Source organism: Artibeus jamaicensis, unplaced genomic scaffold, assembly GCF_021234435.1.
Source record: "Artibeus jamaicensis isolate MK-2021 breed Jamaican fruit bat unplaced genomic scaffold, CSHL_Jam_final contig_525, whole genome shotgun sequence".
Classification (NCBI taxonomy): Eukaryota; Metazoa; Chordata; class Mammalia; order Chiroptera; family Phyllostomidae; genus Artibeus; species Artibeus jamaicensis.
In genome coordinates this window covers 11192128-11220024 of record NW_026521874.1, presented here as the reverse complement: position 1 = coordinate 11220024, position 27897 = coordinate 11192128, and the positions used below count along the sequence as shown (strand labels likewise).

The window sequence follows — 27897 nt, the reverse complement described above, 5'->3', positions numbered from 1 at the left end:
AATTTTTTATATTTTTTGGGGTTATACTATGTCTGCTGCTGTGGAGTTGGAGGTGGGAGGAACTGGGTGAACCAGTCGCCGGGTGGCTCGTCTCGCCTCCCCCCCCGCCGTGGAGTGCGATGGTTCGCTCCCAGCACTTCCCCGTTTGGGGCAGTTCGGTCCCCAGAAGTCGGTTCGCGAGCTGTCAGCGCGGGCGGCAACGCAGCTGGGCGCGGGGTGGGCGCGGTCGATCGGGTCCCCGACCCGACCCCCCCGACCTCCCGCGCTCCCCAAACCTCACCCACTAGGCCGCTGGGCTGCGTACCGCGCCCCTCACTGGCTCGCCTCTTTCTCTCTCGCTCCCCCTCCGGCCGCCGGGCGGGCTCCGGAGACCCCGCGGGGGCTGAGGCTTGAACAGCGGGCGGCGAGGGCCCGGCAGCGGCCTCCTCGCCATGTCCTCGGCCGGCGACATCAGCGCCCACTTCCCTTTGCACCTCCTAGTCTGGAACAACGATTACCGGCAGCTGGAGAAGGAGCTGCGGGGCCAGGTGAGGGGCGGGGCGTGGGTCCGCCCCCAGTGAGGGAAGGAGGGGGAAATCCGAGGTTCTGGAGCCCCCCGGAGTGCCTCTCCAGACCTCTACGGTCGGGGCTACGCAGACCCCTACAGTTCTTCAGTCGTGGGACAGTAATCATAACAGGACAGGGCTGAGCTTTTGCCGTGTGCCAGGCCCTATGCCGAGAGCTTTATTACATTAAATCTTTGACTTTGCAACAGTCCTAGGAAGTAGGTACTATTATGATTACGTTCGACGAAAAGGGAAACAGGCGCCCAGAGAGTATGTGCCTTGTGCATGGTCGCCCGCCTATTAAATACCAAGTCGGGGTTTTAACCGGCCGGCTTGTTCCAGAGCGCACGGTTTTAACCAGTTAGGATCCACTCCCTATCCCAAAGAGAGAAGAACAATACACACCCCCTCACCCCACCCACCCTTTTTGTAAGGAAGGGCTTGGTTGGGTTTGCAGTCCAGGTTGTAACTCGCCCTGTGAACTCTGTGAACTTTGGCGAGGCATTTTTTCCTCTCCGGCCCAGGGAGACACGGATGCATCCCAAAGTTTGAGAATCACTGGTGCCCTGGATCCTTAAAGTCCTTATTGTTCTGAGGTACAATGATTTCTTGTCTTTTATTTATTGCCATCCTTCTAAAGCAGTGGTTCTCAGTCGGAGGTGATTTTGACACCCGCCCCCGACCCGAAATGTAAACATTTTTGGTGGTTACAAGTGGGGCGTGGGTGCTTACTGGGATCTAGTGGGAGAGGCCAGGGGTGCTGTTCAGCATCCTACACAAGTGCACAAGATAGCTCTCCACAACCAAGAATTATGTGGCCCAAAATGTCAGTAGTGTTTTGCGGGAGAAGCCCTGCTTTAAAGACATCTCAACAATTCTGAGAGTTATTGGTGCCTCCAGATTACAAACTAATGAGCTTAGCAGCTAGAATAAGGATTTATAGTTATTTGATATAATTGTTCACGTTGACTTCATGCCCTGGTTTTTTAAGACATCAAAATCTACACTGCAGTTGTCAAGGAAATTTAGATGAAAGGGCCATTGGTTGTCGTTTGGTTGGTGAAAATTGAACGAAGTCAGCATCACCTTGTTTGATGAACAGTTGCTGCTAAGCCTGTTCTTGTGCCCTGCTGTATTTCTTTTAAATCTGCTGAACACCCACTGAAAGTCAAAAATCACTCTTTTTTTTTCCATTTAAATTCTCCATCCAAGGAGAGTAAAGTTTTATTGTAGTCCCAAGTCTTCATGACATCAGGCCTAGGGGGTGAATAATTCACCATTAGGCATCCTGGTATACCTGATGGGTTCATTCCATTTCTGTTACTGAGGGAGTCCTCCCTCCTTTTGCTCTTAACTCTGAATCTCACCTTGGACCCTTTAAACATGGCTGAACAGTTCTGGTTTTTAGGTCCGCTGCACTGTACATCTGCACTTCCCCAGTATTGGGGCTGTCCAGCCTCTTGTGAAAGAGCGAGATAAACTACAAAGTCTCTGAACTCACATCTGATTTGATAGAGCATTTCATCATCATCATTAAGCCGCACTCTTTCAATACTGACTTCCGAAAACAGCCCACTTTCTAGCCATTGGAGGTGAGGAAGAGAGTTTAAATAAACTGCGGTTTGTACCGGTATGAAAACTTGTTGGATATGAACAAAGTCTTGGTCTATAATCTAAAAATGTGACACAGCTGAATTTCTTTTTCTTGCAGGCTGTGATAAAAAGTGTTCATTAAAAGCTCTCTGTGACTCTTAACTTGAAAAAAGTTAAGGGCTCTTGTGATGAGAAAATTCTAATTTTGAGGCAGATTTTCCTGGAGTAAGTTGGTCCTTAACACCTTCCACTGTCGAGGAGGTCAAGGAAGACTGTCCAGCCTTGCTAGTTATTTGGGTTTGACTTTGTTGTTGGTTATCACTGTAGATCATTGCACAGTATACCTGTTCCCTTTGGGGAAGAGGTAGTTAAAATGTATTCATGAAGAAAATCTTGACTGTGGAAACTTGACTCATGACCACACAATCCAGTTTCCATCCTGAAAGTTGGCTGTTTGAAAGGGTGGAGATGGACTGGCTTCGAGGGTGTGCTACTTTGTGCTCAGAAGGGGCTTGTGATGGATTGAATGCTCTGCTGTTACTGTTCTAAAATTCATAATGACTTTTGTATAAGGGGCCTTGCATTTCTACTTTTCACTGGGCCCTGCAAATTACGTGACTGGGTCAGGGTCAAGAAGTTGGTCATTGATATCATTAAAATATGAGGCAGGAAATACTTTGTTGCTTTCATATTTATTGAGATCCTTTGTTGATTACGAAACAGCTGCCTACTGCCCCGGCTTCTGGGCTTCTGTGACTTGGGGGCAGTTGAGTTAATGGCCGGTACCAACGCTGATTAAGTTGTGAGAATGGGGACGTTACTTACCCTTGTTGAATTGCTTCCTCGCCTGTAAAAAAAATGGGTCGAGTAACACTGAAAGCTTACTGCTTTGCCAGGTGCTGTCCTGAAACGGTTTATGTGCGGTTTTAGATTGAACTCTCACACCCGGGGTGGGCGATGTTGTGATCCCCAGTTTACAGATTAGGAAACTGAGGTTGAGTGGCCCCCTTGTACACTTAGCCAGTGGCCGAACCAGGGTGTGAACCCAGAAGGTTGAACTCTGCCCTAATCCTGTATTCTTAACCCTCCCACTATACCTCTTTGACTAAAAGTACCTTCATTTCAGGATTGTGGAAAAATAAGGCAGAGAGCCCGTCTGAAGATGCAGGCACAGAGTAAATGGGCACAGAACCATTTGCCTTAGTGGCTGCTGTTACGATGATCATCCTCCATATTTAGCTTCTTTTATGTATGTCCTAGTTTTTCTCCAAGGAACACATATGAATTGCACGATTAACACCAAAAACATTCCTACTACCCCAGCCGTAAAACCCGGTGTTTCACTTAATGTTTTCATTTGCCAGTAAGTTTCTGCTGTCCGTGCCTTCATTCCTTCCATTCCACGAGTGAGACTTGAGGCGGGCACACTGGTAGCTGTAAGAATTTTATTTTGTTCTAGCAACAGCAGCACAGAAAGAATCAAGTTTGTTCAGATGAAGCTGATAAGTACATGCTTCTGGGTATGTGTGGATCAGCCCCTCAACCCACCGTCTTGCTGGTAACTGGAGTTGGCTCTTTAGTAGCTCACTTCCAAGCTTTCAACATTGGCTCAGCAGGGACATTTTATTAAGTGCCTTTTAACCTGTCGGCTTTACTGCCTTTAATATTCATCGGGGCCTTGAAGTTGGTTGGTGCAGTCGAAATGATTTGTGTTATGGTTATGTCATTTGTCATTTAGGGAGAGAGGTCTGTTAAACATCTTTGGCCTTCTCACATATGCTGGGAGAATAAACGAAGGAAAGGGGACAGATACGAAGGTCAGTCAGCGCACCTTAGACAGGGGAGGGAAAACCCTGGGACCGGGTCGGGTAGAGGGTGGCAGATGAGGTCTGGCTGTCGGGCCAGCCCCCAGTTAGTGGGTGAAAGCATGAAACTCAGGCAAGAGGAAGGGAGCGGCCCAGGCAGCAGCAGTACTCGGAGCCCGACAGGGAACCACCCTGGGGTGCTCAGGCCGGCCTGTGGCAAGGCTGGGTGAGGCCACTGAGTACACATTCAAGTCAGTGCCTGTTGGCTGGAGGCCTTCTGTGAGCCAGCGGCCGGGCATCCAAGATCAAGAGTCTAGAGCCCTCTCAGCCCCCAGGAGCTCAGGCTCGCCTCAGGGCACCAGGCCTGTGGATACCTTCCCCTCCCCCCCGCTGACTTGGAGTCGGGGAACTAGTTCAGGCCACGGCTGCAGAGGACCAGTCTGAGACTGCCCAGGAATGAGGGCGGTTTCCTGAGCTGCCCCCGGACAGGTGGCAGTGATCGTTTATAAAGCACTTACTTCATGCTGGTACCAGGGCATAGAGGGGTTGATTAATTCACGGAGGCTGCAGGGGGACCCAGAAGTGGGCCTCAGGCCTAGTTCTGCAGCCTGCACTCGAAATTCGGCCTTTACTGCCTTGGAGGACAGAAGGGTGGTGAAGAAGTCTTCGACGAGAAAAATTGGCGGGCATAAGTTACCAGATGGGAAGGAGACGTGCAGAAATCTCATTCCTTTCCTTTTTGGGGGGCACTATTCTAGTTAAAAGGGGTGAGAATTTTTAATTTGGTACAATGGGGGACTGAAGAAACTTAAAAAACGATTGGCTTCGAAAGTGAATACCACTGAAATTCTGAAAGCTCTGACTCACTGCACTCATGTAATGAGTTGAAGACCCTAACCCTCACTATCAACTGTAATGAAATTTCAACAAATCCCTTTTACAAAGAAAGCGACAGCTTATATGAAACTGCATAGTGTGGGTAATGATGATGAGAGTTAGTTCTTATTAATGTGGTTAGGCACTGTGTCTTGACCCTTGTAGGAACTCATTCTTTATTGCTCTCATTTTACAAGAGAGCAAACTGACCTTCAAGAGGAATTAACTCATCAAACAATGTATCGATGACACAGTTTTATATGCTACAGAAAACACATATCCACATTCATTTTTAAGTATACTTATTGAGATATAATTCACCTGTCATGCAATTCACCCATCAAAGTTCATTATGCAGAGGTTTTTTAGTATATTCATCGAATTGTACAACCATCACCACTATCAAATTCCAGAAAGTTTTCATCACCCCCAAAAGAAACCCTAAACCTTATAATCACTCCCCATTTCCCTCAACCCCTTAAGGCCTACACAGCCACTAAGCTTGCGATCTCTATAGATTTGCCTATTCTGGACATTACATATAAATTGAATTGTACAACATGTGGCCTTTCTCCTTTTGTGTCTTGTTTCTTTAACTTAACATGGTGTTTTTAAATAAAGATTGTATTTATTTATTTTTAGAGAGAGGAAAGAGAAGGAGAAAAAGAGGGAGAGAAACATCAATGTGTGGTTGCCTCTCCCATGCCCCCTACTGGGGACTTCGTCCGCAACCCTGGCATGTGCCCCAACTGGGATTCGAACCAGGAACCCTTTGGTTTGCAGGCCAGCACTCAATCCACTGAGCTACGCCAGCCAGATTAACATGAAGTTTTTGAGGTTCATCCACATTGTGGCATGTATCAATACTTCATTCTTTTTTTGTTTTAATGAAATTCTTTTTTAAGAAATCTTTTATTTACTTTTAGAGAGAGGGCAAGGGAGGGAGAAAAAGAGGGGGAGAAACATTGATGTGTGAGAGAAACATCAGTGTGTGGTTGCCTTTCACGCCCCTAGCTGGGGACTTGGCCCACAATCCAGGCATGTGCCGTGACTGGGAATCGATCCGGCAGCCTTTCATTTTGTAGGACTACGCCCATCCAGCGGAGCCACACTGGTCAGGACAGAGCAGTTTATTTTTACCCTCGATGCTGCTTACCCTCCTTCCCTGCAGCCAGTAAGTGCAATGTTCTGGGTATCTTTGGAGGCTGCAGGTACATATCCAAAAACTAGCATCTCAAATCAAGACAAAGCCCATGTTCCGAGAAGTATTAGGGCACTTAAAGTTTGTATATTCCAAAAGCCCGTGGCAGTTTATTGTGTCCTTGGAAGAAAGTTCAGAGCTGCTCTGGGGAGGCAGAGCCCCGCCATCACAGGCTCTTGGCTCTGGAGACCCCGTGCGGGTGCCAGGAGGCAGGCCGGCATAGGAAGAGGAAAAGCTAAATGGGTATGTCCAGCACCTGGAAGGAAACCCTCGAGGGGAAATGGACTGATTGTGTGTGTGTGTGTGTGTGTGTGTGTGTGTGTGTGTGTGTGTGTGTGTGTGTTTGCATTTATCTATAAATATGTCCACATCCAGGCCCGGCAGATCATGCTCCTTGCCCATAGGACCCATGGATGTCGCCACTTCAGCCCACTTGGAGCTCAATACATGGCAGTGAAAGCGGTGTTTTATTCCAACCCAAATTATCTTCTGTACTTTCAGTTTTGATTAAAGGCCTGCACTTCCTGTTCTACACTCGAATGCTGATATGTGCTTAAGAAATCCCCTATGTTTCATTTCATAGGGTGGGTGTACCTCAAGAAAGCCTTATTTAGACTTAATTTGAGTGTGGTTGTTGGTGATCTGAGGCCTATAGCCCGCATTTGTTTATTAGGCATTTAACTCTATAGAAAGAAGAACTCAGTAACTCTCATCTGTACTGATAGCCCCCAAACTCATATCTCAGCTGTGCCCACGTGCGACCATTCTTTTTTCCATACGTGGCTGTAATTAATATCTAAATACCGTTTTCTGCTTGTATACTCATATGATCTCTCAAACACATTGGCCCATTTTTATACAATATTTCTGATGACGTGAACGCCAGTGTCTACTTTGCAGAATGTGGAGGCTGTGGATCCACGAGGTCGGACCTTATTGCATCTTGCTGTGTCTTTGGGGCATTTGGAGTCCGCTAGAGTCTTGCTCCGGCATAAAGCCGATGTCACCAAAGAAAATCGCGAGGGGTGGACAGGCAAGTATGCTTTTTAAGTTACTTATTTGTTTAAATTTTTATTTATTTAAAATTTTATTTATTTAGAAGGAGAGGGAGGAAAAGGGAGCAAGGGAGACATAGAGAGAGAGAGGGAGGGAGAGAAAGCACCAATTTACTGGTCCACTTATTTACCCATTCATTGGTTGATTATTGTGTGTGCCATGATGGGGGGTTGCATGTGCAATGCTGGTGGAATTAGCCCAATGCTCTGACTAACTGAGCTACCCGGCCAGGGCTTAAAAGTCTTTTAAAGCCTTTTGTTTTAGTTTTTCTTTCCAAATAAAGACCAGTCTGCATCACCATTGTCCACAGAGTCATCTTTATCTTAAGACTCTTTCTCTCTCGGGGCTCAGGGACAGGGCCAGGAGATGAGAGCCTTGGATGCTGCTGGCTGATCCGCAGCAGCACAATGGCCAGGATTGTGTCCTGGGCCAGAAGCCCTGGTGGGGAGCGACTGCTCCTCCAGAAAGCGGCTCTCAGTGCAGACCCTCTCCACCGCGCACAGCTGGGGAGGCCAGAACTCCCCGAGCCGTGTGATGGGAACTCCAGTGACTCCACCAGGACAGGAAAAATCAAAAGGAAATTATGGCTAGAAGTGACCCTTTCCAGTGAAATCCTGGCATTGCACCTTTTGAGCAAGTTCTCCTGCTCGTGGTCAGGGTAGTTTTGTGTTGACTGACCCAGGATGCGTCCCGGCATGAGCCCTGCCTGCCTGACCTCCATGTAACCAGAGTGGTATGATCACAGAGTGAAAGCCAGCTCCCTGAAGACGTAGGCAGGGTTTCATGACCAGCGGTAAGAAAGGGGGGTGAGGGGAGGATGAAAGGGGTTTGATCAAGAGGCTAAGAATACTCTTTTCTTCTCTTTTTACCTACTTAAGAGCTAGCAATAAGCCCTGGCTGGTGTGGCTCAGTGGATTGAGCACCGGCCTGCAAACCGAAAGGCCACCCATTCCATGCCCAGTCAGGGCCTGTGCCTGGGTTGTGGGCCAGGTCCCGGGCTGGGGGTGTAGGAGAGACATTTTTCAGGCTGGCTTTGAAATTTGTCAGCAAGTGCAAGAACAGTGGGCGATAACATTCCTTCCACCTTTGCCTTTCCCAGTTTTGCACGAGGCGGTGAGCACCGGGGACCCTGAGATGGTGCACACGGTCCTGCAGCACCGAGATTACCACCACACGTCCACGGCCCTCGAGGCAGTGCCCGAGCTGCTCCAGAAGATTCTGGAGGTACTCGTCACCATATGGCATTGCCCTCCTTTGAGTTAAACGCTGGTACGGCAGCCAGAGACACAGTCTGTGGCATTCTTGTGTGCTTTCCGGGAGAGTTTTATGGATCATGAGTGAGACGTGCAGAATACCAAACAGCATTATCTCTTGCTTTCCAGCTTGTTAAATGTCAGAGGCCCTCCACAAATATGTTTCTAGGTCACTAGCCTTACCCTTTGAAATGCTACTTGAAAGTTAGAACTAAGACAAATGAATGTCAGATAGTTAAATTATATCAAGGTGCCTGATTGCTTAAAAGTAGCATCCCAAGCAGAGGTCATCTTGGGCACGGTCATGTTGGCCATCGGTGGATGACCTCAGGGTCTGCTGAGGTTCAAAGGTCTGCGTGCCCCTTCTTGTCACTCCGGTCACGTCTAGCCATCAGTATTTTGTGACTTCTAACCTCTTGCCTTATTTTAGGTACACATTTTGGCTTTTGGGAGGTTGCCCTGTCTTGTGACTTCAAGTATATGGGCTCAGTTACACCAGGCTCCTGGGGCATGTGGATGATGGTTGCCATTCTTCAGATAACTTTTTTACCTACAAAAACCATCTTACCAGTCAACCATGGATAATATTCTCAGGGCAGCAGGAGACGAGAATGCTTGAGTGGTTCAATTTTCACCTCATTTATTCTCAATTTGTGCACAGAAGCGAGCTTCCCAAAACACGTCCAACGATATTTGTTCACTAACTGGCTTTATCACATTAGTCAGAACAACTTTCTTGAGAAAAATGAACAGTTCATTAAGAAAAGGAAAAATTTTGCTAGAAATTAGACAAGTTACTACCCATTATCTGAGTACTCTTTGAAAAAACATTTCTACGACATGCAAACTCCATCCTGCCAAAGATACTAATTTTCCACGTACTGCAGAGACACCTTCCCTGACAAATGAAGCAGTTACATGCAATGTTTTTAAAATAGATGTGTGTTTGAGTTTAGGACGCTCACATGGATTTATCATTCTCTTATCTAACTCACTGCAGGAGGAACTAAAAACATCATTTATCCATTTGACAAAACAGAGAATGACTTATTTAACATGGAGTCACTCCTCATTTTAAAAATTCAGTGTAAAGGATTCTCTCTCTCTCTCTCTCTTTCTACTTATATTGTTCCATAACAGTGCACTGCATTGAACTGTGTTTTCTGCTTGAAGTTAAAGACCGCCCATGAATGACCTGCATGCTTATCGGCATCAAAGGCTGTTGACATTGTCTCATAAACCTGCCCCTCTTTCATATCCGTTGTCCTCAGAGAGCGCCATCGCCCATCACTGGGCCCATCATGTCAAACCGGGGTAGTTTCTTAGTCTTCCTGCCTTGTGCTTCTATGAAAACCTTGACAAAACCTCGGAGATAGGAGGGAGCAGAAAAACACCCAGAATATCTAGCATTTCTCTTCTCAGGTGGTAACTGTGGATATTAAGTCGGATGGCACTTAAGTAGCTCTCCAAGAACCTTCTTTAAGAATTCATGGTAGGTCCAAAAATCGTCTTAAACAGAGTTGCTGTGGTGGTGCAAAACTTCAAAAAGCCAGCTTTTAAAAGTTGAAAGTGGGGGCAAAAGTCTTTTGTGAACCAGAGGAAAATGTCAACTTCCTGGGGAAGTGATGGCTAGCTGCCTCTTTTTGGTTTCACAGAGCGGTCCGGTAAGTGAAGCACTTTTCCGGAACACAGAGCCCTTTACAGTCAAGTTCCCTGTGTGAATAGAGTTCCTTTCTCCTTGCACAGCCTGCTGTGCACACTGCCTGGCCGTCCTTAAGCTCATCCGTCCTCCCAGGCTCCTCTTTCAGTCACTGTTACGAACCCGACCGAGGCCCTAAATCAGATTGGACTTTTATCTCCCTCCAACTGTATTGCTTTCAGTTAACTTTATTAACTGTCTAGACACTTTATATCAAGAATAAATCACAGCCTGAGTATAAAGTAAGCGTTTACTTTGATGGGTTTGCAATGTGTGTTTCTTCTTATTTTCTCGGTCCTCTCACCCCCTACCCCCCACTAAAAGACCCTGTTTCCCCTTACTAGGTTTGTGTTCAGTTAATAGCACCACGGGTAATTTCTTTTACCCCTTTGTCCTTCAGACTCCGGATTTTTATGTGCAGATGAAATGGGAATTCACCAGCTGGGGTGAGTGGCTGCGGGCTTGTCATTTATTCCTGTTTCCAAATTTATGTAGCCTGAATATAGGTTTATTTTTCCTTTATAAAAGTCACATGTGCTTTTTTTTTAATGTAGGAAATGCATAGATAAAAAATAAGGAAAATAGTCACCTATAACCTCCACTTAAGCAGAACTACTGTTAATGCTTTGGGTGCGTCCCTTCTAGTCTTTGCCCCACGCAGGACTTTGCCTCCCAAGCATCCATAAATAGAACATGTAGAGAACTTCGTCCCTTTTGTCATTTCAAGCTGACATTTATCCACATTATTTGTTCTCAAAAGGTTAATATTTTAGTAAGATTTACCATAATTTACTCATTTCCTTATGTGTTTCAGCTTGATTCTTTTAAACTTGTTATTCTAAGGAGGAAGATGAGATGAATTTTGGAATAGCTTGTTATTTTACAAAATGGATGTATTTCTCCAGATTCTGATGTAAGGCAAATTGGCCGGCAGTCATGTTCGTGGATGTTCTACTTTTATTTCTTGTAGATTGGCTCATGACAGTTCCTAATCCGCAGTTTTCAGCCATTTTCACCTCCAGACTTCCCTTTCAGGCAAGGAGTCAGATTTGTAATGGAGCACTGACATGAAGGAAAAACTGTAAAACAAGAGAACTTCAGATTCTTCTAGGAAATGAATGCAGTTTTTTCTACTGCAAATAAGCACTCTGGTTTCAGGTTTTGTTAAAAGGCAGCACATTGTAGATACTTTGAATGGTGGGTATGACAACGTGGTAGGTCACAGGCATATGGCAAGAGTAGCCTGTGTGACCAGAAAGGCCAGATGGACATGCTCTAGCTGTGATGGGAGGCAACGAGAGAGGCTCACTTTGTGATCGAGATTCCATTTTGAGCTTTCTCTGGACAAGACACAGATCTTCAGTTTTACAAAGAGCTATAGAGTGACTTCCTGGGTCAAAGTGTGGCGGCCACCATCTTGCTCCCCCCATCCTTTTGTTAATCAGTCAGAATCCTGACTTCCTGGGCCGGGTCCGCTCGGCCCTCAGGTCTTTCTCAGTGTCGCACTTCTCTCCTTCAGTGCCCTTGGTTTCCAGAATATGCCCGAACGACGTCTGTCGCATTTGGAAAAGTGGTGCCAAACTGCGTGTTGATATCACGTTGCTGGGATTTGAGAACATGAGCTGGATAAGAGGGAGGCGCAGCTTCATATTTAAGGGAGAAGGTGAGTGAGGCCGTTGCAGTAATCACTGCCCATGCTGAATGAGAATGATTTTTAACCATAAATCAAGTTCACATTCATGTGCCTTATCTGATCCTTCCTGGGCATCTTTTTGTTATTCTCTTTAGTTACCCATCTCTCAATTCCTGTCTTATTTCTTATCTGTGTAGTTCTTCTCTGTGTATTATTCACCACCCAACATTGTTAACCTCTTGACATAGATCTTCTCATGTCTCTGAGCATTTTGGTACAAGCCTCTGTCTTGTATCTCTTTATATTCCCTCCATAATCAGGCATGACCCCCTGGCCCTTATGGAGGGTGAGAAATGGCATGGCTCACCCAGTGTCGTGCATAAACAATTTATACTTTGTAATCATATTTTTAAAGAGTTATCTATTTATTTATTTTTAGAGAGAGAGGGGAAGGGAGAGAGAAAGAGAAAGAGAAACATCCATGCATGAGAGATAGATACATCATTCAGTTGCCTCTTGCACGCCCCCAACCAGGGACCTGGCCTGCAACCCAGGCATGTGCCTTGACCAGGTATCGAACCAGCCAGCATTCAATCCACTGAGACACACCAGCCAGGGCCAATCATATATTTTAAGAGGTACACAGATAAATGTACTGTTAACAAAGAATGCCAGTTATTTTGAAAGTTTGCATCTTTGGGGAAGATGGCCCAGAGCCTACTGAGTTGGGGAAAGTTGGCTGAGTAATTCCTGTGCAAGTAGGTAATTAACAACCAATAGTCTTTAGGTTTTAGCAGACGGTCCCGGGGAGGAAAATTGGAAAGATGGTGCATTTTAACGCATGAGGCTTTCTTGTTTTTGCATCTTACTTGCATTTTGCTTAGTTGTGCCCTTGTTTCCATGAACAGACAACTGGGCGGAGTTGATGGAAGTCAACCATGATGACAAGGTGGTCACCACGGAACACTTTGACCTTTCACAGGAAATGGAGCGCCTCACTCTGGACCTGATGAAGCCAACAGGCAGGGAAGTTGAGAGGCGGCTCACAAGCCCCGTCATTAACACCAGCCTCGATACTAAAAATATTGCTTTTGAAAGGTACGAATTTGGCTTCTGCGTTTTGTTATCTCATCCCTCACTGCCATCGTTAGTGGCATGTGTGTTATTGGAAGTTGGGGGTGGACTGGGATTTTCCTCATATGGCAGTTTAAGCAGCAGTGTTTGAAAGTGAGTCTCTGCTGTCACCAGGCGGAAACCAGAGCTGACACCCTTCATCGTGTGCCATTTGTACAGCACATTGGTTGAATCTTGGAGAAATGTCTTCATATTCTTTTATGGGCCCTTTCTAATGAATTTTACTTGAGTTTTATTTTTGTTTTGGTGTTTGGGGATCCACAAGGCTCCCTAATTCCTAAACCATGGAACTTTGAGTTTCCAGGAGCTAGAATCGATCCCCTTTCGAATGGGATAATACTGATTATTAGTCAAGTTCACACATTTCATATAGTTAAATAGGGTTCTCACTTCCCAGTTCCGCTACTGTGAGGCCTAATAGTTTAGAGCAAGAGCCCAGAGGGGTTTCAGTTCTATTCCAGATTCTACCTGCAGAAACTTCAGAGAGGCCTGTGTCTCAGTTAACCCGGGTGGGAACGCTGTGTCTGGTCACCCGCCTCTGGGCTGTGCAGAGGTGTGTGTGGCCTTCGTAAGAGAGGTAGACCCTGTCACAGCTCCCATCCTAAGTGTTTCTACCACGGAACATGCTGAACCGGGGGAGTCTGTAGGAGCCCTCAGTGTTTGCCTAGGACGTCACATCCCGATCTCTGGAAACCAAAGCCGCGTAACATGAGCTACTGTGGGCAGAGTTATCCCGGATTTAGGCTTCCTTTTCTCTTCATACATGTACTAACTGCCCTCCTTTTCCTTTTCTTTCTCGTTTCCAATATAAAATGTATTGACAGAACTGTGAGTTTTCTGTTTAGTCAAATATAAGACTGGTTAAGTGCCCTTTTCCTGTAGTTTAGATCCAGCTGTGGATCGAGGGTATTTATTGCAGCAGAAGAGAAAACCAAAACACCAGGTGTGCTGCTGGTTTGGTGGGGACACCCCGCTGAGGCAGGACCAGTGCCCCATCACCAGCCTCCCCAGCTGATGGCCATTGTTTTCCAGGGACAGCCAGGTTTAGGGACTGACCGAGGCTTCACCAGTCAAGGTCTTGGGAAGACATCTCCAGGCTTTGGCATGCACCTCTGCAGACAGGGAGGGAGGGCCCTTGGGCTCAGGGCCCTGTTCGCAAAGCTGGAAGATGGAGGAGCCTGCCCTCACTGCCGCATCCCTGCAGTAGTGACCAGAGCTGGAAGAACTGAGCATCAGAAGCAGCGCTGCTAACTACCCGAGCAGCTCTGGGCGTGGCTTCTTCCCCCCAGGTGTCTGTTCCCTCCACTGGGAAAGAAAAGAACAGTGGACTTAGGGCTGAAGTGTCTGAGGTCCATGACCCTAAGAGGTCATGAGAAGAACCACTGTTTCCCGTGGCTCCTCAGCAGAGGTGCTAGTTGTTTGTTCCCAAATGCAGTTTCTGAAGTGAGTGTGATGGTTACTGGCTGTTACCCACAGGAGGGGATGGGAAATGAGGGCATGTTCCCTCTGTCCTGAGGACTAAGTCGCATTTAGTGTTCGTGTGGTCACAGATTTCTCAAATAGTTCGAGCTAATCCTTGTTTTACTACTGACATTGGGTTGCTGAGAGAATTTCTAGAAGACAGCTGCTATTTTTTGTGGTACTCAGAATTAAATGATGTGATTATTGAGCTTCTCAGCCATTGAGTAATGATTTCAGGCACTCTTGAATGTGAGGTTTTCTACATAGAAAAACTGCATTCCTACTTCTCTTTTTAACTTTTTTATTTAAATAATTTTTCAAAAAAGATTTTATTTTTAGGGAGGAGAAGGGAGGGAAAAAAAGGGAGAGAAACATCAATGTGTGGTTGCCTCTCGAGCACCCCCTACTGGGGACCTGGCCCACAACCCAGGCATGTGCTCTAGACTGAGAATCAAATAATCAGCAACCCTTTGGTTCACAGGCTGGCACTCAGTCCACCAAGTCACACCAGCCAGGGCTGCGTACCTACTTCTTACTGGAGATATGAGCATTCATTTGATTGAATTTGGAAGATATGGTAGTCATTTTCATCCATTTCTTTTTTCTAATCTGTTACTTGGGGGCTGACGCTTGCAAATTAACATCCTTCCTGCATAAATTTTGGCCCAATATGTACCCTCTGGTTGCAGTTTGGTTTTTTCTCTTTTCTGAAAGATTATGCTCTGCTCACCTTAGACAAAACATTCCCTTCCACCACAATAGCTTTTCCCCAAATTGTGTAGCAGCTTCCAAGCCACAGCCCTTGCTATGTGGCATTTGGTGAGGTGGTTTCAGTGGGAACAGGCAGAGGTGAAAATGGCGAAAGAGGGAAGCTGGATGTTCCCTTACCATTTTCAGATGCCTCTGCATGTAGAGTTAATCAAGTGCGATTATGGTTATAAACTAGGTTGTAGACACTGAGCTTAAAAACTAAACTGCCCAAGGACTTCTGGTCAAGATGGCAGAGAAGTGGACGGACATTGTGAAGGAACTGGTGCCCGATTAGTGGGTGTTGCCATCTGGGTTGGTACTCGTTCAGATTACCCCCAAAGGAGAGGCCTCTACCGGATGGAATTCAGTGTCGTGCATCATTACTGAAGAACTATCAAAATAAGTTCTTTATTTTATTTATCGACCTTTAAAGAGAGGAGGAAGGAGGGAAAAAGACGGAGAGAAACACTGATGTGTAGAAGATATCGTACATGTATTGGTTGCTTCTCACCCGCCCCTAGCTTGGGACCTGGCCTTCAAACTGGGCGTGTGCCCTGACTGGGAATCGAACCTTCCAGTTCGCAGACCAGAGCCCAATCCACTGAGCCACACCAGCCAAAACAGTTCTTTATTTTTTGAAAAACAAACACAACTAGCCTGTCAGAGAGTGGGAATGGAAAAGGAAGTGGAATAGTCAGCATGATGGACAGAGCAGATGGAGGTGAGTGAGGAGCGGGTGGTTCCCGGGGAGAAGAACGCGGTTCTGCTTTCCCGGCACACGAAGGACAAAGTAGAGCCGACCGAGGCATCTTTTGGTGCTTCGGACGACTGTGTGCAGAAAAGGATTACTTCCCACTGCAGTATCTAGTGACTTCGTGGCAGACAAGGAACTGAGGACTGAATTTGTTAACCGAAAGGAATATCTTGGTTTTCAATTATCAGTAACCAAGAGGGTGTTCTGGTTTATTAATCAGTTAGGTGTGACCCCCCACCCCCAGCCCCCTGAACCTGAGGATTATTTTGTTTCTAAAATGTCCCTTGGACGTAGCTAGAACTTTGTGTAATCCCTTTAGGATTTCTTTCTTTCCCTCCAAGGGTCATGGTGTACTAATTATGAACGAGTAATGGGAAAATTACAGCTTTGGGCCCTTTCTCTGAGTGGCTGTAATGCAAACATAAAACTCCTTACACTCCGTCTGGCCTAATTTCATCTACCGAATCCCATTAATAGAAAGGCAAAAACTCTCTGGGACCACAGTATGCAAATAACTGCCTGCCTTCTTGGTGAGCCGGCTGACATGCTGCCATTCCTGGAGCTTCCTGTGTGATACCCTCCTTCACTCCAGGGTCAGAGCAAAAGGCAGGCAGTTGCCCTGCACGGGGGCCAAGTGCAGCAGTCACAGAGGGGCTAGGACATGATGTCCTAGACAGCAGGGCAGTCTTACCGGCCTCCCCTGTGAGTGGTAGCATTTCCCAGGGTGTGCTGCTTTGAAAAAGAATCTTGGCCTCTTGGCTACTCTTGGTTCCTAAATGCATTTTTCCCAGAAGTGTGTAGAATGGAATAACTGGGTTTTCGGGCACTGTACCAATGCTGAGGTTGCTGCTGGGATGCGGGGCTACTTTCAGAGCAGTTCCACAGAGCTGGGATCAAAAAAGGCCGGGCTGGAAAACTGTTTTTTACCATCCTTTCCCCCTGCTGCACCAAGCCTGATAAAACGTGGGACTGACTCCCAGGCCATTTTGCAGGTATGGATGGCTTCTCCAAGCAGCCTGCCACAGTGACGAATTCTTGCCCCACTCCCTCTCTCCCGAGGAGCGAGATGGTCTCTGCCTCCTTGTTCTAAGAATTCCTCGACTGAGATGTAGCTGCTTATGGGGACAGCCACTGACATCTGTGCCCATAGTTAAGATGACCCAGATAAATGCTTTGACCCAGATACCACCTGCAGCGAGCCCTGGGACGCTGGTCATCTTCACTCACTTCTTTAGGACAGCTGTCCGATAAATGTCACCACCTTTGTCACCTGTGCTGACAGTTTTTGTAAAGAAGCCAAGAACAGAGGTTTTCTATGCTGGGGTGAGGCAAATTGATTAATAGCTGGGTGGGGGGGGGCAGGGGATGCTTAAGCCACCTGTCATTGATGACATCCTTTGGTGGACAGTTGGGCCGATTTCCAGGTGTCCTTCAGTAACTTAAGCTGGGGGAGAAACTGTAAAGGCTGCAGAGATAAATCTGAATGGCATGTTGTACATGTAGAAATTTGTGGTGTTCACTTTTTATCAGAACTAAATCCGGATTCTGGGGCTGGAGGACAGATAAAGCAGAAGTTGTTAATGGTTACGAAGCAAAGGTAAAAGGAAACTCTTAAAATAAGATTTAATATAGCAATTTAGCTTCTATGCAAATGAGGAGTCTGTTCAGATTTTGTCATGCATCTATGCCATGGAGATGCTCTGGGGACTAAGTACTGTCTAGTGTGTCTGTCACTTGGATTTTTTTTATCTTATTTGACTTTCAGAAAATGGGATAGCATGTCCCAAGGAGGTCTCTAGTTATGCCAAAGAGAAACAGTGTTGTAGAGAAATGAGTACAGCTACCAGTTGTTCTGATAGGAATGATTGAAAAGAGAGAGAGGGAGAAAGAGAGAAAGAAAAGAGAAATCATTAGACTTAACATGATTGTTTTAATAACCTGAGTGTGTTTCAAAAAAGAATCATAAAGTGGCTTTTATGAGTCCCCCCCTTTTTTTGTTAGCCTAGTTGTAACCAATTAGCTTACAGCCCACTTACGTGACATCAGTGAATTTAGAACACAGTGGAGATGACAGCTGGCGTCTTGTCCTCTGGACAGCCCTGTCTCCTGGCCCTTCCTTGGTCCTGCGGTCCAGCACGGATTGATGGCTCTGGGGGGAGGAGCCAGACAGGGTCCTCTGCTGACCTCTGAGCCTCAAAGAAAGTTTACGTCAGCAAGATACATTCAGTAACGGTAGTTCCAGCGCTGAGTGTGTGTTTCCTGAACCTTTGAACGTATGGCAGATACAGTTAACTCTCTGTTCACCAAGATAATTTGATTTTCTAGACACTCCCAGTGAACCTTGCTAACAGAGCATCCACTCTGGTAGTTACAGTAATTTTTGCCAATATCCGGCATCCCTTTTTAAAATAGTGACTTGCTGGTTGTAGAGATTCTCAGTGTAGAGAACCTTGTGTTCATTCCTTTTTCCTTCCGCCCAGCAGATGGCTAAGTCAGTCCTGTTATAAGATGACCGGAAGTCAGTAGAAGTACTCAGTATAGGCTTGGATGCCTTTGCACCATAGAAATTGGGGGGGGGGGCTTAAGTGCAGGGCACTCTCTGAGAGCATTTAGCAACAAGAAGGGTCCGTAGGGAGACGCAACCTGTCATTGTTAACTCCTCAGTATTTAAAACTCTCAGAGAGGCAAAGTGACTGCTGATGCATTTCTAAGCTGATCGCTTGTGTATTTTCTCTGAAGGATCCTAATGATAACCATTTCTCATTTTTATTTTGCTGGATTTTTTTTTTTTTTTGGCTTCAGCATTCTTGCTCTTGCTATGCTTATTTTTTGAGTTTTGATTCCCTGTGTCACTGTTTTCTCTTGCACACATCTCTCAAGGTTTACACAGTAAATAATGTGAGTGTGGTAACCAAAATACGGACAGAACATCTGACCGAGGAAGAAAAAAAGAGATACAAAGGTAATCCTCCACACCTTTTTAAGCTTAGAGAGAACATCTCTTGGCTCTATTTGGCTTGAGGGTTAATGTGATTGGTTGTGCTAATCCGCACCCTGACTCCTTTTTATAAAAATGCCCTTGGTTTGACTCATTCTTGGAGCTGTATCTCCTTCGTTGGGTTCCTTTGTAATTAAAGCCATTCGCGAGGGCTTGTTTATGTGTTATAAAGTACAGCGTAGGATGGAAAAGTAGAAAAAGTTATTGGAGAATATTTATCACTGGAATGAGTGATTTGGTCCAAACTTTCTCGATGAAAGAACTTGGGCTCTGAGTCAAAACACTGCCAGTACGTGGTGGCCACGTCCCAGCTCCGTCAGCGACTGGTTCTATGGCTTTGTGAGGTTGCTGACCGCCGTGCCTCAGTTTTCTCAAAAATGAAATGGAGGTGCTCCTGGACCTTCCTTAGAGTTATTGGGGGCTTAGATGAGTTACTACTTTAAATATTTAGAGCAGTGCCTGCAGTATGTGGCTAGCTTATAGTAATTGTTAACTCCCACCACTGCTATTGTTAACTGTAACTACCACCACTGCTATTGTTGACTGTAACTCCCACCACCGCTACTGTTAACTATAACTACCACAGTTATAACTTACTGCAGCTTGACAGAGGAGGAAACTGAGGCTTGGGAACATGGGCGGTGACCAACCAAGATGAGATTGGAATCCAGATCTGGCCCACTCCCAAATCCAACCTCTTTCCACTGTTCTGCTTTAATTCTTGTAACTGTCATCCATCCAGTTTAGAGATCCTCATAAAAAGTGTCCTGCAGAAAATAAATTAGCTGATTGGTATGGTGGATGATTTTATGACCCTGCCCGTAAATGTAAATGGATTTCCTGATGCAGGTAGCTTGAATCAGAGACTTGAAGATATGGTGAGAATCTTTTCCTGCCGTCACAAGTAAAGTATGATATCACACATTAAACTTTTCCCCCCTGTAGCGGACAGGAACCCACTGGAATCTTTGCTGGGAACCGTGGAACACCAGTTCGGGGCTCAAGGGGTAAGTTGAAGCAACATGCTTTCAGCGCAGCCTACAGGTGATAACTTTTCTCTGCCAGGGATGGCATTTCCAGAATCTTGAACAGCCCGCTCCCTTTGTAAAGGCTAAGGAGTCCTCCCTGGCTGGAATTTGAGACACTCTCCTGGAAGAGAATTCGATGAGTGGGTCTTTAAAAATAAAGACTGTTAGGGGAGGGGTAGCAATTATAGAACTCAGGTGCTTTCTCTCTTATGCATTATACACTAGCCTCTCTCCATAAAAATGGAAATTAAAAAGGACTCAGGACTTTACATTTTCACAGAGCACCTTGAGCATCACTGGATCCTCACAGTAACTGGGAAAGTCCTGCAACGGATGTCACTGAGGGTCAAGAAAATGAAACCACCTTTCTCTGACGTCACGAGCCAGAGAATGACAGAGCTGGAACATAAACTCCAAGTCCTTCTGCTCTCGCGAGCTTTCACATAGTTCTCTCTCCGTCTTTCATAATCAGGAGATAAAAATGCAAAGGAGAGTGGAGAGAGATTTTTAAAATGGAGAAATCTCTTAGACTTGCCATGCAGTCTGGGAAACCTTTGTAGATTTTCTTGCTCTGTGCAGTAATGTAATTAAAACATGTCAGTGACTCGAACGTCCCGGTCTGTAGCTGCTTAGCATGTCCCCTCAGAGACTGAGTGCCCTCCGCCTCCACGGGCGAGCCTCACTCGGCATTTCTGAGTCCCCCGCATTCCGGCTCCGCAGGACCTCACCACAGAACGCGCCACTGCCAACAACCCCACGGCCATCACGCCGGACGAGTACTTCGACGCAGAGTTCGACCTGAGGGACAGGGACATCGGGAGGCCGAAAGAGCTGACAATCCGCACGCAGAAGTAAGAGAGGTTCAATGGCCGTTTTCAGCTGGTGGACTCCTGTTTGTTTCAGAATCGTGCTGGTCTGTGGTGTCACTTTCTGTCATTCCACTGTCCCGCTCCTTTGAAAGTAATTTTTAAATTATTTGACAAAAGCTAACAGTAGATTGACCCTCTTACTAGAATATAGATTGGATATAAGAATTCTTTGTTTTACTGCCAGCAAGCTTCAGCAGATCAGATGAAATGGCTCCCACCAGCTAGCGATTTCTCCGTGCTTGCTATCATGTGATGGCCGTGTCTCTTCTCCATCAACCCCGCAGGTTCAAAGCAACGCTGTGGATGTGCGAGGAGTTCCCTCTGTCTCTCGTGGAGCAGGTCATTCCCATCATCGACCTGATGGCCAGAACGAGCGCTCATTTTGCGAGACTGAGAGATTTCATCAAACTGGAGTTCCCGCCTGGGTTTCCTGTCAAAATAGGTACCGTTAAATGAACCACAGGGGCACTTGCAGATTCTGCCCTTTTTGCGGGTGGACAGACTGCGCTTCGGGGAAATGGGGCCCTTTAATCGCAAAGAGCACGCAGCAGGCATAGCAGAGGGGGGTCAGAGTTCTCTGGTCTGATTTGGCTTAAAGAAGTGTCGTGGTTCTTGGTCCTTGTGCATATCAAAATTAGGAGAGGCCCCAACTCTCGGTTCTATTTGTTGAAGGTGCTGACAGGTGTCAAAGGCATAAAATGTGACGTAGTCCTTGTTTCAATATCAGACCTTAAGTGGAACCTCCAATTAGGTAGTTAGGACAAGTGATACCATATGCCTTTGACACATAAATGTGTTTTAGGGCCTGAAGTAGTATGTGTAATATTGATACCGTATACATGGGACTTGTGAGGAGTTTACATTTTGGATAGTTGTACATGCATGACCCTTGAACCCTGGCTCGATCGCTCACTCACTCACTGTAATCTAGGAAGAGTTGCTTGACCTCGCTGAACCCCAGTTTTCCTGTCTGTACTGGGAAGGACTGGATGAAATCCCACTCATAAAAAGTACTCGGCATGCTACCAGCATAGTAAGCGCTCACAGCTGACTCCTAAATGATGGCTGTTATCAGTATTCTCAGTCAAGTTATTTACAAAAGCTTTTATCTTGTTAGAAATCCCCTTGTTTCATGTCTTAAATGCGAGGATTACCTTTGGAAATGTCAATGGCTGTAGCACTGCTGAGGAAACTGCATCTCAAAATGTGGAAGGCACCAAGGCCAATGCAGGTAAAAGAAAGTTGGGTTTTGTGATTAATAAAAAAAAGTGCATCCCTTTAGTCATTATACTTATTATTCTGTTTGAAATTGGAGTATCTTGTAAAATAGATGTTTGTGCTGAATCAAGAAAACTTTAGATTTAGTTTAAATGAAACAAATTTCAGAATATATATGACCCTACTTGCATTAAGAACACAGCATATTCTTTTTTTTTTAAGATTTTATTTATTTATTTTTAGAGAGGGGAGAAAGAGAGGGAGAGAGACATCAATGTGTGGTTGCCTCTCACATGGTCCCCACTGGGGAGGCCACAGTTCAGGCATGTGCACTGACTGGGAATTGAACCAGCAACCCTTTGATTCACAGCCTGAGCTCAATCCACTGAGCTACACCAGCCAGGGCAAGAGCACAGCATATTCGTAAAAGATGACTTTACTCAGATATAATGTGTATGCACTGAAATGCTCTCACTTTTAAGTGTGACGGGTCAATGCATTTTGACAACTGTTTACACTTATGTAACCAGCACCAGAGTCAGAGTGTGGAGCATTTTCTGTCACCACCCCCAGTGTCCTCAGGCTCCTTGGCCTGACATTTTGGGGACGCTACTGTAAATGGATCTATTTTCTTAATTTTTATTTTCCAGTGACTCCTTGCCTACTATATAGAAATATAATTGAATTTTTTCAGTTTTTAAAAATTGTGGTAAAATTTGTTTCGTGTCTAAGGCTAGTTGAAACCTACGCAGGTGTTTGTTTTATATTATCATTTCAAGTTGACAGATATGTATATACTGTCTTTTATATGTTCACTGTATGTCATAATGAACAAAGGAAAAATAAAAGGACACGTTGATAGGATTGTGTATATACACGTCACATTCCTCAAAGGACACGTGAGTCAAACACTGTTACCTCTGGAATTTGGATACAGGAGAAAGGGTGTAGGGAGAGAGGTATTCACTTTTCATTGTAGAGTCTTTTGAATTTTTTTAATGACTGCATTAATTTTATTACTGAAAAGTAAGGAAAAAGAGGAAAGCAGTATTCTGGTACTTTTGTTGGTCAAGGTTATTCCTCAAAATCTCTCTCACATAGTAGCAAACTTTAAATCATTGTAATATTTCTTTAACTTAAAAATGTGTTTCCAAAGGTGAAATGGAGGTTTATGTCACGAACTTGGGCACCAACCCGTCACCTTCTGTGTTCCAGCTTCCCCGGCCGCAGACTTCGAGGTCGATCAGTCCGTGTTTGAAATCCCTGAGTCTTACCACATTCAAGACAACGGCAAGAACGTGCACTTGCAGGACGAAGATTACGACATCATGCAGTTCGCCATCCAGCAGAGCTTGCTGGAGTCTAGCAGGAGCCAGGTGCCTTTATCAGAACCAATGGCAGGGCGTGGGAGGTCTCGCCCCGCGCTGGCCTCAGTGTGTAGCTGACCTGGAAGACTTACTTTGAATAACAACCTTGGCCTGTTTATGGTATTTGCAGAGACTGTTTTATGTTTTCTACACCTGGTCTTTTCCAAAAGGTTATTATGCAGGGTGAGGCAAAAGTAGGTTTACACTGTGAGTACACGAAACAGTTTATTCTTGTGCTGTTATTTATTGTGTGACATGCCGAGTGAACATGTCACGCAGTAACCTGCTTCTGCCCCACCCTGTGTGAGGTACGCATCTCTCGTACAGTCTGCGCGGCCCGTCAGAAGCACTCACGACGTGTCTCCCGACAGACTTCCCTTGTCCTTGTGTTCACCCATGTAGCCGATAACTGTGTATCCTCTGGGGTATGCGCCGTGATTCTGTGGCCCCGAGACAGTAAACCATGCTGGTTTACACAGTCCTGTTTTCTCTAGAATGTTAACCTGCATGTTGGCAGTCCCTTAAGAAGCTGTGTGGATTTTAACCTGAACTTCCTCCTCCAGGAAGACCAGTCACTGTGTTTGGTTGCTCAGTTAAGGGTGTGATGAAAGTGTTGGCCGGTTCATGAATTTTTTTCCTCATGTTTTAGTCTGGTAGAAGGGGTGTAATCCCAAACTCTTTGAGTCTGTAGCTAAAAGTAGAGCTAAGAACAGGACAGACCAGCATTAAGAACAGTTGCCTTTTGTTCTCTTATGTGGTTCTTCCTTCTGTCCCCTCCCTCCTGTGGCTTCCTCAGGCTCGGTCTTGGACATTCTGGTTTTATTCTCAAGTCTCAGAGCTTGAGTCACATGGGCCCCACTCTTGCCTCCCTATGGGGCCGTTCTCAGAGCCATTCAGTCTTCTGAGGCCGCTGGGCCAGAGGCCAGACCCCAGGGCAGGCATGGCCCCTTTTGGAGGCCCCCTGGGAGAAGGCACAGCCCCTGGACATCACTGTCAGTCCAGTACACCTTCTCTTTCTCTGTACCTTTTCCTCCAATACCTACATAAACCTTGTTGACCATAGTTTTGCAAAGGGGAGTAGCCAAAGTCACAGATGACAGATTAGGTTATGCACTGCTTAACGATGGATAATGGGGGTGCCTTCTGAGAAATGCATCATTAGGTGATTTTGTCATTGTGCAAACATCACAAAACACGCTTATGTAAACCTAGATGGCATAGCCTGCTGTACAACCAGGCTTCATGGCACACCACCGTCACCTACACGGCCCCCCATTGGTGGAAACTTTGTTAATGTGGTGCATGACCGTAGTGAAGGGTGTGTTCTCACCTTGCTCTAAAAGAAGCACCTTCTTTGTTCATTTAAACTGCCCAAGGACAGCTGCCTTTAATGGACTGACTTTGTGTTGAGTGTGAAAAGCTATTAAGCAAGGTGGTGTACCATATCCTACCTGGCACTGAGGTATCATTTTAAAGATAACCCAAGTCCCTGTTAGTTTTCAACATAGCACTATCAATAACAAGCATGTAAATATTTTTTATTTTGTTCTCGCTGCTTTTATTTCCTTATCGGTATGACACCTATTCCTTCTAAGGGTATTCACATCCTGAACATTTGTTTTTCCCAGGACCTTTCAGGACCAGCTTCGAATGGAAACATCAGCCAGACACACGTCTATGATGCCCAGTATGAGAGGTAACTGCCACAACTCCTGATGATCACACAGGGGTTGACACGGGCACTTCATATGCGTGACATGGTGCCTGGCGGGGGAGACTTGACTAGGTAGCTCTACTTCCTTCTGTGGCCGAGTTTCCAGGAATGGGTGATAGAACTGCTGACTTTTTCACAAGCCAGTGCCATTGGCAGATGGGCCCCAAGGAAATATATGTTTTCTGATTGGTCTGATCTGCAAAGACTGTGTGTGACCCCATAGGGTCTATATGCCCTCAGTGGGAAGTTTATAGAATTTTAAGGATGATGACATTTTGGGGAAAAGCCAGAGATGATTAGAGTTTATTAAGGGAGGAAGCCGAAAAGCTTTGTTTTACAAAGCATTTTTTAAAAACTTTGGGCATATATGAAAATCTGTTGAATAATTTGGATTTTGCTTCAAAATAGACCCAACATCAATTCTTAGCCCCATCACTTAAGTAGCTGGGTGATCTTGGGCAAGTTTCTTAACCTCTCTGAGCCTCAGGTTTCTCACCTGTACACAGCACCTAGGCCCCCAGAGTTATGTGGGACTGAATGGCATCAGGCACACAGTGCATGTCAAGTACCTAGCACAGCATGCACTTGGCAAGCAGCTATGAAATGTGGTTGCTGCTGCCATGGCAATGATGATAATCACTGTTTTTCCCCCTCTTTTTCCAACCAGGGCCATCCAGGAAAGCCTCCTCACCAGCTCCGAAGGCCTATGCCCTAGTGCCTCAAGTGAGACAAGCCATTTTGATAGCGAGCTGCAGCTGGCCATGGAGCTCTCTGCCAAAGAGCTGGAGGAGCGGGAGCTCCGCCTCCGGGAAGAGGAGGCGGAGCTCCAGCAAGTCTTACAGCTGTCTCTCACTGAGAAATAGACCTCTCTGCCCAAGGGCTGCACAAAGCAGGGGCTCTGGGCTGCGCGCATGGGTGCTACAATGCCAGGGCCCTGAGGCCGAGAGGCTGCACCTCTCCTGCGCACAGCAGATGGCAGCTGCCCCCTTCTTGATGCAGAGGTGCAAGACCAGGCACTCCCTGGTCTGTCTGCAACACTCCCCAGTGAAGGGGTTGGGAATGGGCAGGCCACATCTCCAGGCTAAGGAGAAGAGAGCCTTGTCACTTTCCATGAGCTATGTTGGCTTGCAGGTCACATTTTTTTCTACCAGCTTTAGACAAGTACCCCAATCCCCGCAGGTTTGTATGTTGATCTTTACCAAGGAGTGATAACAAAACAAGTTATTGCAGAGTCAGGGTGCTTTTATACACGAGAGCAGCAGCCTTTGTAGAGTGTGGTTTATGAGAATTTTTGGTACTTCTTTACAGTTCTCCAAAGAAACGGATTACCTGTGCCGATCTGCTCTTTTGGTTTTACCTTTATACAGGGTTTCTAGGACACCATCACTGTTCCTCTTCCATCTCCACCTTGTCATTCCATCCCTCCCCAGCTAACGTCGGAGAGGAGAGGTGCACCGGATCTCTGAGATTAGGGTTAACTACATGCTTCAAATTACGATATACTAGTGACCACGGACGTTGCCTTAGCCTTAAAAGTTACTAATAATTTCAAACCACCTCACTTCACTTATTAAGGGATCTGATTTGAATTTGTCGGAGTTCCTTTGAGAACAGGATCCTCCAGGCCAAATCCAAAGCAGCTTAATCCTGGCCCCAAAGGAACGCCTGGGAGAACCCGAGCTTCAAGTGGGCGGGCGGCCAAAACAGCAGACAGCACAGAACCAAACCAGTGTGTGTGTTCCATGCGATCTCTGGTGAGGGATGTCCACGCAGAGGTCCAGGAAGACCCTCCGAGTACATGCCCTCAGCTCACTTGAGAAGAAGGGGTGGAAATCAGAAAGGGAGCTACAAATGGAACCCAATGGCTCTGCATCCAAAAGGGAAAGTGATGATTCCATGTTGCTTTTTAGAGTTCAAATCAACATCTTTCTGGATAAATATATTTTTTAACAGAATCTTTTTATTATTTTTAAAAGATATAAAAACTATACCCATCAGTAGCAATACAAGGTTATACATTTTAACCAGATTTTCTCAGGCCTTTTTTGGATACCTTTAGTGATTAACTATTTTGTCTAACCCCTTCTGTAAATAACTGTCACAGGTCATACAGAACCCTGGAGAATACAGCTGAGGGTACCCTCACTCCAGCTGGCTCTGTGTATTCATTCCCACAGGCTGCACTGAAATACCCTGGTAAACAATATCCTCCTCTGTTTCACGTCAGTTTCCTCTCTGTTGGGCTTCTTTGGGGAGGGGAAGAGAAGCAAAGTGACTGTTCCGGTTAACATCTGTATTACACAGTTAGCATTGCCAGTGAAACGTTCCTAGCCAAAAAGAAATGTGCTTTAAAAAAACAGATTTTATTTATTTATTTTTAGAGAGAAGGGAGGGGAGAGGGATAAAAGAGGGAGAGAAACATTGATCAGTTGCCTGTCATAGGTACCCCAACCTGGGAAAGAACCAGCAACCTAGGCATGTGCCCCGACCAGGAATTGAACCAGCGACCTTTCGCTCTGCGAGAGCAACATCCCACCAACTGAGCCACACGGGTCAGGGCAAGAAATGTACTTTTGATTCTATATAACCTGTCTCTTTTGTCATGGTCTGATCCAAATTCCTTCTCTGCACACCAGGCCAGTATATGCAGCATCACATTTGTTCCAAATATGTACCTTTGCATTTTGTTTACTTAGTATTTACCTTGAGTGAGGACACGTCTTGGGAACGGCTGCAGTTAGGTCACATTGTTTACGAAGGTGAACCGTGGGTATTCTCTTGTTTGCATTCCATTGTTCTGCTTCCTGATGACTTTGTCCAGGAAAGTCAATTAAAAAGGTACTGAGCTTTCTGTCAGCCTGTCTGCAGCGTTTTTCATTTATGTGTTCACTCTCCTTTAAAATGCGAATAAAGACTGCTTCCTTAGAGGACGCTCATACGGTA

At 45.8% G+C, this 27897-nt stretch overlaps 1 protein-coding gene across 1 annotated transcript; it reads left to right on the top strand.

The window, feature by feature from the left end:
- The first annotated feature begins 157 nt into the window (after positions 1 to 157).
- On the top strand, positions 158 to 27897 carry ANKRD13A (ankyrin repeat domain 13A). The gene is made up of 15 exons (XM_037156160.2): positions 158 to 527; positions 6921 to 7053; positions 8176 to 8300; positions 10429 to 10474; positions 11548 to 11691; positions 12570 to 12759; positions 17291 to 17357; positions 18641 to 18722; positions 19704 to 19765; positions 20507 to 20637; positions 20940 to 21097; positions 21773 to 21886; positions 23089 to 23249; positions 24869 to 24936; positions 25622 to 27897. The coding sequence occupies exons 1-15, from the start codon at positions 432 to 434 to the stop codon at positions 25815 to 25817; spliced, it is 1773 nt and encodes a 590-aa protein (XP_037012055.1). The 5' UTR covers positions 158 to 431; the 3' UTR covers positions 25818 to 27897.

Excerpts from the sequence above, each read along its gene's own strand:
- ANKRD13A (XM_037156160.2), top strand. The coding sequence starts at position 432 with ATGTCCTCGGCCGGCGACATCAGCGCCCACTTCCCTTTGCACCTCCTA. Across the intron at positions 528-6,920 it reads AGAAGGAGCTGCGGGGCCAG|AATGTGGAGGCTGTGGATCC; the intron begins GTGAGGGGCGGG and ends TCTACTTTGCAG. Across the intron at positions 8,301-10,428 it reads TGCTCCAGAAGATTCTGGAG|ACTCCGGATTTTTATGTGCA; the intron begins GTACTCGTCACC and ends TTTGTCCTTCAG.